General features: G+C 41.4%; 1 protein-coding gene and 1 long non-coding RNA gene across 2 annotated transcripts; one reads left to right on the top strand and one right to left on the bottom strand.

Moving 5' to 3' along the window:
• Positions 1-259: 259 nt before the first annotated feature.
• On the bottom strand, positions 260-1337 carry LOC101158515 (mitochondrial intermembrane space import and assembly protein 40-B-like). The gene has a single exon (XM_004068270.4). It carries the CDS (start codon positions 1181-1183, stop codon positions 728-730), a length of 456 nt encoding a protein of 151 aa, XP_004068318.1. The 5' UTR covers positions 1184-1337; the 3' UTR covers positions 260-727.
• A 6262-nt stretch (positions 1338-7599) lies between these two features.
• LOC110014972 lies at positions 7600-13572 on the top strand. The gene is made up of 3 exons (XR_002290017.2): positions 7600-7783; positions 11690-12803; positions 13460-13572. It is a non-coding gene; the product is annotated as an uncharacterized LOC110014972 (long non-coding RNA).
• The last annotated feature ends 904 nt before the right edge of the window (positions 13573-14476 follow it).

Here is a 14476-nt window from a genome sequence, read left to right as displayed (position 1 = left end):
TCCCTAACTTTCTTGCAAGATAGTAAAGCGTACCTCAAATATGTGAACAAACAAACACGTAAACAAGCAAGCAAATCCATTCACCTTTCAGTTTCATAAAGTTCTGCCCACTGTTGTTTTTCCACATCAAAATAATCAAATGGAACATTATTAGAGCATTCTACCACAGTGTATGGTCACATGTCTTTGCTAAATTCAGGAATGATGGTTTGATTATTTTTTACTGTTTAATTGTGTTGTCTGCTGTGATGCACTTGGCCGTTTTTATGTTAGAGTCAAATAAATCTACTCTACATAAATCCATATGGTACTTTTTTCCAATTGTGAGATAAGTGATTTATTTCCGTCAATTAGATTAATAATCAGTTGGCAGGCTTCATCAATTAATTTGTGTGAATTCTTATGGGATAATTGTATTATTGTTGGGTGTATTGTATCACTGTGGGATATCAGTGTAGCTTTAGTGAGTGTGGATCATCTTTCTGCAGTTTTAAGAGTGGCCAGTCCAAGATAAAAATGGGAGTCTCTTCACCTTTATGCATACAAGCATGTTTGGCTCATTTATACATCGTTCATACCTAAACACCTCATCAGGAGCTTTAAAAAAATAAAACAATAACCGGTTTACATTTCATCCATACAGTATTACCTGCAACTGAAAGGTGGATATTGAGCTTTGTGGCTCACACACACACACACACACACACACACACATACTGGACTTCTATTAGCTCCCCGGTGAGCTTTCTGTGTTGGGATTTGAGGTATCAGAGTCCTGCTCTGGAGCAGGGTTCGAGTTGGCGGCCGAAGGCCCTTCAGCAGCAGAGTCTTTGGAGCTCTGTTTGGGTGAGGTTTCATCTTCTTGAGGGTACAGCTCTGGGTAGAGCTGCAGGCACTGCTGCATAGCCGTGAACTGCTCCATGCAGTCTGAACCCTTGATTTCCTCCTTGCTGTAGTGGAAGCAGGAGAAGGCATCCTTGAACTCTGTCACGCAGGGACCGCTGGCCATCCCACCCAGACAGGGGCAGTTCCAGTTTATGTCACCACCAGGAAGGATAATACCCTGCTCCTCATAGGGGTCATTGGGATCTTCTTCTACAAGCTCAGCATTGCTGGGAGCTTCATGATCTTCTTTGGTGACAAAGATAATTTTGTATTTTACTTCCTGTCTAACCGAGCTCATTTCTTCAAGCCGGAACAGATCAGACTCCTTTTTATAATTCACTACAATAACTTACAGTTCATCAAGGATTTCTACTCTTCACAACTATCCTTGCTGTTGCAGGACAAACTCTCATTTAAGCACACTGTATGTGGGTTCTTTTCTTTCACAGCTTTATTCCGATATAAGAATTACTTGGTTTCATAGAATTCCGGCCGGGCACAAACTGCAGCAATTAATTTCTCCTTCACCATCACTTTACAAACGGTTGGCACTTCCATGAAGTGCCAGAGACGTCATCCATTTGTCACCACCAAGTCCCAGTTCCTGATTGGTCAGAGTTCAAGTGGTTTAGTTTATGTGGCGTGTTCAATGGTGGTGCGTTTTGTACGTAGAACCTGAAAACGGTTGAAAAAGCGTGACTTCAAGAGTTTTGAATGGAAGCCCGAAACGTGTATATAAGTGCGTTTACATAAACTTTTCCATAAATGGGTCGCTCGAACGCCCATTCCTGAGCCCGGTGTGAACGTTGCAGCACAATGACGACAGTCCAGATTACAGCAATGATCTTCTGAACCCATCCATTCATCTATCCATCTGTTTTCTAAACTTGTTAAGTCCCTTTGATCATAGGGTTACTGGAGCCTATCCCAGTTGGGTGAAGGCGGGATGCACACCTGACAACTCGCTAGTCCTTCGCAGGACCACAAAGTGAAATGCAACCATACACACCGACTTTACCACACCAGTTAACCTATTGTAGGAGGAAGCTGGATTGCTTGAAGAAAACCCATGCATGCATGGGAACAACATGCAAACTCCACAACAGAAGGGATTCAGTTGAGACTTGAACTCGGGCTCTCCGGCTTTCTTGCTTTGAGCCATGAATGCTAACCCCACAGCTGTGCATCCCTTATTCAAAATATTTGTTGAATTTGTACATAATATTGCCAGAAATGTGTATCTTGTTGGTCTGGAGCAGAGAGTCTAGTGTGAAAACTACCGTGGTTCAGTTCAATGCCCACATTCATGAGAACTATCAATAAAGAAGTGTTGTTTTATTTTATTTTCGGACTGACCTGGAGTAACTGTAGCTTTTATTTTATTCTTTATGAAATGTTGTCAGAAAAGTTAACAATCTTACTCCCTGTCCTAAAAAAACAGGATATTATTTTTGTAAGTTCAAAGGAATATTACATCCTTCCTACTTTGTGCAGAGCTGTTGTGTGTCAGACTCTGGAAAAGGGAGGAGGGTTTGTTTACTTCCAGCCCTTGTGGATCAGTTGTGTAGATTTGAACATGAACACGTCACATCAAAACTTGCTCACAGAAAATGCTCAAAGACATATAAAAAAAGAGGTGGAATGTTTCAGACCCAGCTTGGTAAAGCCCATGTTATATAGCGAGAAGCACATATGACTGCAGGAGATGCTCACTGTTCACTGGAGGAAACTGAACTCCCCCGCCTAACAAGACACAACACAGGGCTATAAAAAGATAAAAGTTCAGCTTGTGCAGTTGAGTGTGAATTTGTGTGTGTGTGTGTGTGTAAGGTAGCTGACAGAAAAGAAAGAAAAAAAAACTGGTGGGGACATTTGCAGTCAGGGAAGGGAGGTGAAGAAGGAGAAGGGGAGGGAAAGAGAAAAAAAGGGCTTGCGTGTTCAGTTAGGTCAAACAGCAAAAAAGGATTTCAGGCGAGGAGGGGTTATGCGTTTGACTGGGGTCATTTAAGGCCAATCATGTTTTTATCACAGAAAACAACTCTAAAGAAAAGCAAATTATTTAAAAAAATTGTCGTTTGAGTCATTTTGGTTGGAATGTTTTTTTTTTTTTAAATTGGGCACAAATTGGAAGTGGTAACACAATCAAACTCTCTGGAAGCAGTTCTTGCTGTTGCCACAAAGACAAACATTTAAATGGGCAATGAAAGCCTTTGTGTTGTAAGATTTTTACACGTTTATTATTTAATGAGATACACAAATGTAAAGAAAAGGGGAAGGGAACAAATAAATTGGAGAAGACGACTTTGAAGCTACGTTCACCCTGCCCTCAGTGAGGCATGTCAAAATAGCCAGTTCCAATGAAAAGTCTATTTTAACTATGTGTATCAGGCTTCAGCATTCTAAACACCTTTGTTTACATGCAGTTACTCAAGTTTACAGTTACGGCTGTTTTCAGGCTCTGGGTACAGACCACGAGTTGAATCACGTCGATCTTTGACCAATCAGGCACTAAGATTTGGTGGTGACTAATGGATGACATCCCTGGAACTTCACAGAAGTACCGACCGTTTGAACATTGATCATGGAGGAGAAATGAATTGTTGTGGGTTGTACCCGACCAGAATTCTATGACACCAAGTCTTTCATATATCGGAATATAGCTGTGAAAGAAAAAGCCTGGAGCAAGATTTGCATCGCTTCAACATTTCACACCAAACCTCTTCTAACTGTAGGTGGTGGACACGTGCCAGTATCGAGTACCAACTGTCCATAGTGTTCACACTATGGGCTAAACATGCATTCAAGAATTTGTGTTTAGCGCGCTCTTGACCAAGGGTCACATGCCCGGTGTGAATGGAGCTTCAGAGTGGTGTGAAAGAAAGTGTGGAGAGCAGTCAAGAAATGGGGCCAGTAACATGGAGAATGGAGCAAGTATTAGAGGAATGAAAAGTGAGAAGTTTCAGGGAAGAAAAGGGTGAGGAGTGAGAGAAAAGAAGTGTGAAGGTTGTGCTGAGACAGGAGTGGAAGCATGAAAAGCGTGTAGATGTGTGTGCTGCAGGCAGGATGAAAGAGACTGTGCTGCATGATCAGCGCAGTTATTTATAGACGCGTGGAAAGAGGCAGCCTGCAGACCAGACCTTTTCCTCAGAACACGATTCCTGTTTTCGGGCTTCTGTGTGGCGCTGCACCTGTCACCCATGAGAACAAAACAAAGGTGTGCAATGTAACCTTGTGAATTGTAACTTTTTGCTGTGTGATGACTGGTGGGAATAGTTGCAAATACCTTCTGTAGAGTGAAATAGGATTTCTTTTTTATTATTGCGTGTTTAATTTGACCACAGAGCTTACTTAAATGGTAATTATGATGTCATTTATTTTCCCTGTAATTCTGGTGACTACACATAGATGGTGCGTTGACCTCTGTTTCGGTGCAGAAAGAAAGTCTGCATTGATGTGATGTTGGAAGATTCTGTTGTTTTTCTGATGTTTGTGTGTGTTTTCCAAGATCGACAGTCATTTCTCCGATCATTCCAACACTGTATAAATGCAGCGTTTTTCTAAGTTTGTATTTTTCCTTGATGGACTATTACTTATTGGTGCAATAGGCAACTAAAATGAGAACAAAAGTGACAATTCCAAAATGTTCTGTTTGTATATTAAATTTACATTTAAATGAAAGCATGTTTTTGTCCAGATTATTTCTTTCTCTTCTGAGGTGTATTACCAAAACACTCCACGCGTCTGCTCCTGGTCCGGCCCTTCCAACAAATTTTAGAACCCTTTAGCCTAGTTTTACTGAGTGGTACAGTCTGGTCCGGTCCGGGTTAGAATGGTCCAGGCAATTCAGGTGAGTGTTTTCACTAAAAGTTGGACCGTCACAGCACATCCAGCAGCTCATTTTTTTTCTGCTTGGCCTTTGGTTCTTCATATATTCAAGTAATTTAACATTATATGAGAAAAGATTGCGAAGAGGAATACAGTCGCTTTCTTTACCCTTTCTTTTGTTGTATTGACCTTCAGCCAATTGATGGGTTTCAACAGTAGCTCCACCTTGACCGGTCCGTTCCATTTTTCTGTGGACCTATAACCAATGGGGACCCAAAAATGGTACAGTTCGGTCCGGCTTAATTGGTCCATTTTACAATGGAAATGGTCAAAATACCCAACTGGACTGGACCGAACCCTACTGTTCAGTGCAAAAGAGGTATTTGTGACTCACAAGTCAAAAAGTTTTCCCACACCGGTCCCAGAACTTCCAGACCTAGAATGGAAACAGGGCCTTCAGCTGCCAGGCTCTTCACTTGTGGAACTTCATCTTCCCTCTTCAATTCAGCAGTCAGATTCCATCTCTGTCTTCAAGACTCCAACCTTTCCTTCTGATAGAGCTGATAGTTAAGGTTAACCTGAGTTATCCTCGGCCATGCTGCTAGTTTGGTTGCCATAGGTTTATACTGCTGGGGGTAGTTTTTGGAAGAACAGGGTGTTCTCCTCACCTTCTTCGCTTTTCTCATCTTATGGAAACATATTTTCCTGCTGCACAGACTTCACATGGAGTTGTTGAACAAAAACTGTTATATCAAGGATTTTCTAAAGGAAAAGTAGAAACAATCAAACTGCTTCCTTTGCTCATGGAAAAAAAAAAAAAAAACATTGTCTATTTTGAGTGGGACGAGAAGAAACAGATCCCATGAAGAGCAGATGGAGAGAAGCCAGTGGGCCGTTAAAGTGGCAGGAACACTGAGGACAGAAAGAAAGAGGAGGAACATGAAGAAACAACATGAATTAATGATGAATCTGCAGGAAGGCAGCCCAGAGCTGAGCGTGCATGCGTTTGAAACATTCACAGCAGGAGAGGCGGAGAAGCATACAGGGGGGTTGCTGAGACAGTACAGAGCGGTTGCAGTGACAGAGCTTACTCTAAAGCTGCTCACGGTCACAGACTCAGACGCATTACAAACTTTTAGGGACAGGCGTTGTTCACCTTTTTTTGGTTTAAATTAATTGGTCATCTGAACATTAAATAGTCTTTCCCTTGCATGGAGAGGGACGATGAAGAGAAAGGGCACCTCTTCCACTCAGAGGAAAAAACATCATAGATCCAAAAGTGTGCAGCAAATGTTATGCAAACATCTCTATTTATGAAAAATGAGCAGAAAAATACTAAAAACAGAAAAAAAGCAAAACTCTGGAGGAGGGAGACTTTTGTGCACATACCAGGATATTGAGTTAGGGACCAATCAAGTAGCCTCGGAACTATTCGTTATGAAAGGAGTTTTTTTTTTATATGTTGGTAACCATGGAAATAATATAATCAGTGTAAGTGGGCGGGTGAAGACGGCAAGCTGGATTCAGGTGATGTTCACTTGCAATTTCCCTCACAAACGCCAAGTTCTTTCGTACCTCAGTGCATGACATCACACCTGATTCCCAATATTGGTGGTTTATTGACAGCTGATGAGTTCCTTGAGTAATACTATAGTCACATATACCAAAAGGCCAACCCATGGTGACCTAAATAAAGCTTTTTAGCAAATTCAGCTGTTGGCCGTGCGGCGGTGTTTGTAAACGGAAGGCAGCTTTGGCATTTTTACACGCTGTGCGACGGCCACCAAGGCTTTAAGAAAAAGTCTGTGACTACAGGACGATTTTATGACATCGGTTAGTGGCCGCCTGGGCACATTTTGAGGTTGTACGGTGACAGTCCAGTGACAGGCGGGTGGCAAGAAGAGGGCAGGAGCGCAATAACTGACTGACAGGAGGGTCTCCAAGGTCTCGCAAAATCGCCTGATGATCGGCCGATTTCAGACTGCTCCCCTCCAGCCACCCACCTGCCCTCGTGCTACCGTTCCACTGCCACCATCTGATTGTTAGAAACCGTACAGTAGGCGGGCACTCCATAAGGTGTTGTTGACATGGGCAATGCCTGGGCGACAATCTGTTGATTCCACCCACCGTGGGTCCAAACGGGGAGACGGCACTGAAGCTGCACAAAACTCATCATGGTGTTGATAGCACCACAGGGACTCAGAGATCTGCGTCTTGATGAATTGCGGGTAGTGCTGAGAAGAATACGCAGAAGACAGAACAATGTGCTTACTCCACTACTCATAGACAAGAAGGCCGAAGAAAAAGAAGTTGTTGGGTGAGGCCACGATTGCAGCTCAGTGTTGCTAAGACAGTACATCAACAGTTCACACCCCCCGGGCTGCTGGTGGCACTAGACAGCCACCGTCTGTAGACATTTCCACATCATCCAATCATAACCGCTGCCAGCCTGCGATCTGGCTACCACAGCCTTGTGGCCGCCAACTATCTTAATGACATCATCCTTGCCTGACTGACGGCCACCATTTACATTCATGACCACGACAACAACTTTTCAAAACATCGGACGGTGGCAGCTAATCTTGAAGATTCTGCCGATGCCTCCCCATCGCACGATGGCGGTTGTATTTGTGATCGTAGCCTAACATCAGAGGTACAAATGTTGAACTGGCTCCAGACTTTGGTCATTAATGCCTGATTTCAAAGCTGCCATTTGTCTGCCAGTAAAATCAGTTTTCTTTTTTTGTTTGAGCCAAGATGTAGACATCTTTTACCACTGAAATATTTTCATTCATGATTTGAATCGTTAAACATCAATACTTAACACCAGTGCCTCAACACTTGAAATGGATAATAAGGTATGACTGCTTTGCCATTTTTCCCCAGACATAAAATGAAGGCCCCTGATCCATTCAGGAGTGATTTGAGAAATCCTTTGTCACCATGAACCAGTTGACCTGCATAACAGAGGAAACCAGCATGCGACTCTGGTTGGTGTTCACACCAGACCAGCAGCAGGTGCTGTGGTCCTGGATTTCCTTCAGTTTGGATGAACTCAACAACATCAATTCAGGTGTGATTTTTTTAAACGGCTTTCTCTGCTCTGTGCCTTGCTTTTATCAGCTGAAGAGAGACGCAGACACCCACAGTAATTTATTCTGTGTAGATCTTCACAGGCAACGGAAAATCTTACACTGCAGAGTAAATAAACTGTCTTTTCAATTTTTTGCAGCAGAAAAGAGATTCGCCTGTATGCAGCATGAAACTAGACATTAGCTCGTGTCTAATGCTGAGTAAAGTTGACGAAACAGGAAACCAGGACTGAACAATTCAGTCCTATGTGGGGGTCACATATACCCTAAATCCAATCTTGGTTGGGATCATGATGCGGCTGTGATATCTGCTGTGCAGCTCTTTACAGATGAGTGTTTTTACTCCAACATGATCCTGTGTGACAGAATGAGGCCACAGTGAAGGCATCATGAAAGAGAGGCTCTGGAAACTGATCCTGGGATTAACAGCTGCACACGTAACATAAACATTACTATCTCCAGGACTCAAGGATCTCATTTTTTCCCTCCCCGCTCAAGTCAGGCATCAAAGCTTTGCTTCAACCAACAGAGCCAAAAATATCAATAAAAAAAACGCAAACAAAAAAATCTTCGTCAAGACAAGCTTAGAAACACCTGCAGTGAAGATGCTGCAAGGGAGATGATGAGCAAATCTTCCACCACACCTGACTGCCTAAATGAATTTAGTTCAGCTCAACTCAGTTTATTTGTGCCAATTCTCTACCACTTCAATCACTTTAATATGCTATACACACAAGAAAGAGTGAAAATAACAATGACGTGGACCCATTCAGTAGATTGCAAGATAATGAAGGGAGCAGTCAGACGAGAGGTCTTCATTTTAACCAATAATCACGTCTGTGGAATAATCCACAGTCACACAGATTAACCTTAACGGACTTAACTTTTGGTTAGGGCTACTTTAATGCAGCATTAAATTGCACTTCTTTCTTTGTGTATTTTTGTTACTTATCCTACTTTCCTTCAACAGCAGGATCTTTTTGCACAAACTAATTTCGTTTGTGAAATATAAACATATAGAAGCAGAAATTTAAATTATTTTTCCATCCATCCATCCATCCATCCATCCATCCATCCACCTGCTTAATCCCTTTCATGGTTGTGGGTTGGTGGAGCCATCCCACATACTGTTGGGTACACCTAAGACAAGTTGCAGGTCTGTTCCACAAACACACACACATTGCACACATTTAGAGTTACCAATAAACCTATGACACATGTTTTAGACTGTAGGTGGAAGCAGGAGTACCCGGAGAAAGCCCACACATGCAAACTCCACACCACAAGGGCTTTTGCTGTGGGCCAACCATGGTGCAGCCCACTCCCCAGATCTATTCATTTAAAATCCCTGAGTTTAATTCAATGGAATATGCTGACTAGAATGTAGCTTTTGCAGAATTTGATGCAAAAACTTCTACAGATAAAATTGAGAAAATAAACTATATTTACTTTGGTGATTCAAATGTGGAAAAAAAGAGGAGAGCATCAACAGACATTAGCGGTAAATTCAGATTGAAGGAGGACAGACAATTTGGGCCAACCTGTTGTTCTGTTATTCTCTTTTTTTAAAAAAAAACTGATTTGAACGACTTCTTTTGTTTTCTGGTCATAATCATCTTGGAAGGAAATGATAATTCAATTCAATTCAATTTTATTTGTATAGCCCAAAATCACAACAACAGTCGTCTCGATGGGCTTCGAAGTAAAACATGAAATCAGAAGGATCACGAATACAAAGAGTTCAATAGAAAAATACTAAAATGAACTAACAAACTGACTAAGCTATACTGGCATCCGTGCCCTTAGACCCCCCTTCGCGGTAAGGAAAAACTCCCAAAAAAACCGGATTCCGGAAAAAACGAAGAAACCTCAGGGGTGCCCACATGAAGGAGGGATCCTCCCCCAGGACGGACAAGCGATTTACCAGAACTCTTAGAGAAGAATTAACTTATCTAAATCTACAACTACATATATAAAAGTCCAGCAGACGAGCTTCATCCAGCCGTGGTTGTGGGGACAGTCAAAGGCGCGAGTCGAGCCGGGACAGGAACCACAGCCAGGTGTAGGAGCAGGAGCAGAGACGAGGTACTCGGTCAGGCACAGAGCAGAGACGAGCCAGAGATGAGCCAGAGGCAGGATCCACAGCCAGGTGTAGGAGCAGGAGCAAAGGCGAGGTAAACGGTCAGGAACTGGAGCACGGATGAGCCAACTGGAGTCTGGAAGCACTCCCACTCCCCAGGAGGGGAGAGGAAAAGAGGGACAATACATGAATCGCACTGCACCAAACAGAGGCATGGAGAACTAAATGATAAATTATGATCAAGAATAGAGGAGAGGAAGGGTAGAAGTAAAAAAGGAAAGAGGACAGAACCCCAGTGTACCATAGTTACCCCAGCTTCAACTTCTAGCAGCCTTTTAAAAGAAATAGTTATTATTAAGTTTAATTTAAACAAACTAACATTAAGTTAAATAATCTCTGAATACTAACTAGTCTGACAATAAGCCTGTCCAAAGAGGAATGTTTTCAGTCTAGCTTTGAATGTAGAAACTGAGTCGGCCTCTCTTATATGAGCTGGGAGTTTATTACATAAGACAGGGGCTTGGTGGCTAAACGCTCTACCTCCAACCGTACTTTTACTAATTCTAGGAACCACAAGCAGTCCTGCATTTTGCGAGCGAAGTGTTCTGATTGGTTGGTAAGGGACTATGAGGTCCTTAATATAGGACGGGGCCATTCCATGTAAGGCCTTATAGGTTAACAGGAGGATCTTGAACTTAATTCTAGAATCAACTGGGAGCCAATGGAGCGAAACTAACACAGGAGTGATGTGATCTCTTCTGCTAGTTCCTGCTAACAATCTAGCTGCTGCGTTCTGAACAAGCTGGAGACTTCTTAAGGAACTCTTAGGACATGCTGCTAACAAGGAGTTACAGTAATCCAGCCTCGACGTAACAAATGCATGGATGAGTTTTTCAGCATCACTCTTAGAAAGTATATTTCTGATCTTAGCAATATTCCGCAGGTGAAAAAAGGCAGTTCTACATGCCTGAGATATGTGAGCCTTAAATGATAATTGCTTTCGTATGGCATGAGGGGCTAAAGGCTGTTGGGAGATAAAAGCTCTGTGTCCAAGTACAGTTCTGTGTCCTCATGCAGCTGTGTTCTCATGCAGTTCTTTGTGCTCAACAATCTCTATCCCCAGACACCTCTCTATGTTTGTGCTTCCTTTAGTCCTCAACAACCATTTGTGTCCTTGTGTGCACCTATTCTGTGTGCAATTCTGTGGCTTTGTGCAGCTCTATAATTTAATGCAGGTGTGTGTTTTTGAAGTTTAGCATCTTTGTACAGATGTTTCTGTGCAGCTTAATTCTTTGTGAAACTCGATGTTTAGGTACAGATGTGTTTTTGTGCAGCTCTGTATCTCTGTGATGCTCCATGTCTTTGTGCAGCTCGGTATCTTTGTGATGCTCCATGTCTTTGTGCAGCTCTGAATTTCTACAGTGACGTGCTTGCGGCAGTGTTTCTTGGTGCAGTTGTGTGTTTATAATGCAGCACCATTTCTTTGATTCCAGCTCTTTGTTCTGTTTCAGGTCTATGTTTTTGTGCAGCTCTGTTTCTTTGTTTAGCCAAAATGAACTATAAATAGCTACACAATTCAGATACTTGATTTAATGTAGAGGTTTTTGTGATTTAGTCACTGGCAGAGGTCTTACCCAATCAAAACACAAAGTGTTAACCCCAACGTAAACCCTGTAAAACAGATTAACAGAACATCTTTTCTACATACTATTGGCCACAAACATTCATCTTGACTTTGAAACATTTCCTTCCCCTTTAGTTCTTACAGAAGAATGCTTTCTGCTCCTTTCTGCTTCTTTCTCTGCAGCAATCTCAGCTGTACTGAGCTCTTCAACATTTATCATCGGGTGGGAGCCAAAGGAACAGAGGACAGCTGTGAACTCAACCTGACAAAGTCTAATATCTCTGCTTGTGAGCTTCAGTGTCTCACTTTCCTGTCCAGTTCTCACTAAAGCTTGTGTTTGGTCATATATTAATATTAACATGATTTTCTTTCCGGTCAACTGAACTCAACGGCATTGAGTATTTCACGTGACCCCTTGTCATCAAATTTTAATGACCCATAAATGTATTTACTCACTGGAAATTTAAGTAAGTTTTTAAAAAAAGTCTTGTTAATGCAGACTTTATTTGTTTTGTTGTGTTTTCAAAAATGTTTCTTAGATGCACATTACCCATATGGGGCAATGCATTGTTATTTTTCTTTTTCCTGGGTACATGAGGGGCGAAACAAATAAAAGTAAAAAGTGAACACCGGTCCTATAAAGAGATTTTAGGATGGATCACTTTTATTTGGCTGCGCTGAAATGCATTGAAAAGGGACAGAAATCGGTTGGGCCCTGCATAAAATTTCTTAAGCTATTCACACCGGCCTTGAAGTGACCACTTTTGAAGAAAAGTCTATGTAAACGCACGTATATCTGCGTTTCGGGAACTGCATTGAAAACTTTGTGTTCAAGTGTGGCTACACAAGTTCTCACGATCGTTTTGGGGTTTTACATGCAAAACACAAAGCCATTTGTTGGAATAAAGCTGGAGCGGGTTTTGTACAGCTTTGACATGTCGCACCAAGCCTCTTCCAATGGAAGGCACATGAGGTAGTATCGAGTAGCAACTGTCCTGTGTGAACACCATATATGCAAAAAGCACATGCCCGTTGTGAAGGTAGCAGTACAAGAAAACAACTGTTTTTAATATGTGCACTGGCCATGCTTTTCACTGGAGAAGAAAGTAAACCACGCATTTCAAAACCACCACATATTTTTGTTGGCTGCATGTAGCTCACATGACCCTAACCCTTCAAAAAAACTCAGCTTAACAACATGAGCTCCTCATCTCAGTAACTTTAACACACTTCAGTCACTATCAGAGCAGTTCTTTCTTGTCTTTACAAAGGATGGATACTCTCTCAGAACATTCTGGTAAGTTGAGTTTGACTGGACTCATCTACTTTCAGTTAGAGCAGCCTTTTTTTATTTGCACACATCTGCCAATGCAATCATTTAGCAAGTCACTCTGGGCATTCTTTCAATCCAACAAGTAGTCATTAAAAATGATTAATAATAGATGAATTAATATGACAAAAAAAGTAGAAAAACTTTTCTTGCCAAAAGTGTTAATGAGATTTCATGGAAGCAGCCACTTTGAAATGACCAAGAAAAGCCCGTCTACTACCCCATACAAAAACTCTTCTACTGCCCCTAGTGGAATGATGATGACAATGAACTACAGGACAGAACACACGGGCCAAGTTAAATACAATGGATTTTAAAGGAAAGTTTTGATCATGCTAATGAGATAGGGATTTCAGAACTGAATGTAGCAAATATAATACAAGCACAGATTTTAGGTAGAAGTGAATGACTTTTAGTGAAATGAAGACAGCAGAAGATGACTGTGATCAGTATCCGAATATCACTTGTCAATGAATATACCTGTGTGTTTCACTACATTTAACAGGCCTCAGAGAAAGTGGTTCAGCAGATGACTATTGGACTGAGCTCACTGAATAAACATAAACATTTTGATCAGTGTTTCACTTGCAGAGATTGACCTTAATTCTGTATTTACTTTCCAGCTTTACTTGGATTGGTGTCTGTGCAGAAAGAAAAACTGGAAATAACATCCAAGACTGAAAATGTCCATTATAAATAAGGAAAATTGGTGGCGACTAAAACACCTAAATAAAGTAATAAATTGCTTTAAAAATGTATCGTCTGTGGTCCCGCTTTGTGTTTTGTCTTTTGAAGTCCTTTTTAAAGTTTTCAACACGTTCAGGGTCATCTGAAAAATATTTGTTGTATTCCAGTTTTATTCAGTAGCATTGGCTATTGCTGTTTTTCAAGGTTTATTTCCTTCCTGCCTCATTTCCCCATAGCTTCATGTCCTTATTTCCAGTCAGCATTTTCCTCTCCCTGCTTCATTTACTTGCTTCTTTTTCCATTCTTCTCTTTCCCTTGGGCTTTGTTTTCCGACTATATTGTTCTAAATTGTATTTCTTGAGCCAACAGTTACTCAGTTATCACCACCTTCCCTCACCGTCTCTATTTAGCCTTTGACTGAATTGTTCTGTATATCATGCACCAAAAAAACTTAAATTAGTACAATAAACTGGCAAACCATTTGGTATGTCGAGTATGGAGCTTCCATAAAGAGCATCCTCAGTGATTCTACAAGGTAGATTCAATGATGAAACCGTTTGACTAGAATTGAAATTTTTTTAACCATATTTTTGCTTCATGCTGAGGCGTATGTTTTGGCCCTCCGCCTGCACCAGTGTTGAACATTTTAAACCTGAAAATCTAAGAAGCTGGTTTGTTTCTTCTTATTTGTTTATTGATGGTCATAGCCAAGCAGCGAAGCTACAATTTAAGGAAGCAGTGCCACAGTAAAAAAACTCTTAACATTAGGAACAATTCCTTTGTTAGTTTTTCCTGTCGTTTTTTCAGTAAAAAAAAAAACAGTTCCATGGGGATCATAAAACCTTATTTGATAAGCTGATATTCAGTTTCAAGTCCCATATTCCTCTTCTCCCAGAGAGCCTCCTAGATTTATTTGGAGCTTTTCTTCTGTTCACTGTTGAGCGCTCGAGCCA

Source organism: Oryzias latipes, chromosome 4, assembly GCF_002234675.1.
Source record: "Oryzias latipes chromosome 4, ASM223467v1".
NCBI classification, from domain to species: Eukaryota; Metazoa; Chordata; class Actinopteri; order Beloniformes; family Adrianichthyidae; genus Oryzias; species Oryzias latipes.
This window is presented reverse-complemented; position numbering and strand designations above follow the sequence as displayed.

Coding starts and splice junctions, on each gene's coding strand:
- LOC101158515 (XM_004068270.4), bottom strand. CDS start 1,183: ATGAGCTCGGTTAGACAGGAAGTAAAATACAAAATTATCTTTGTCACC.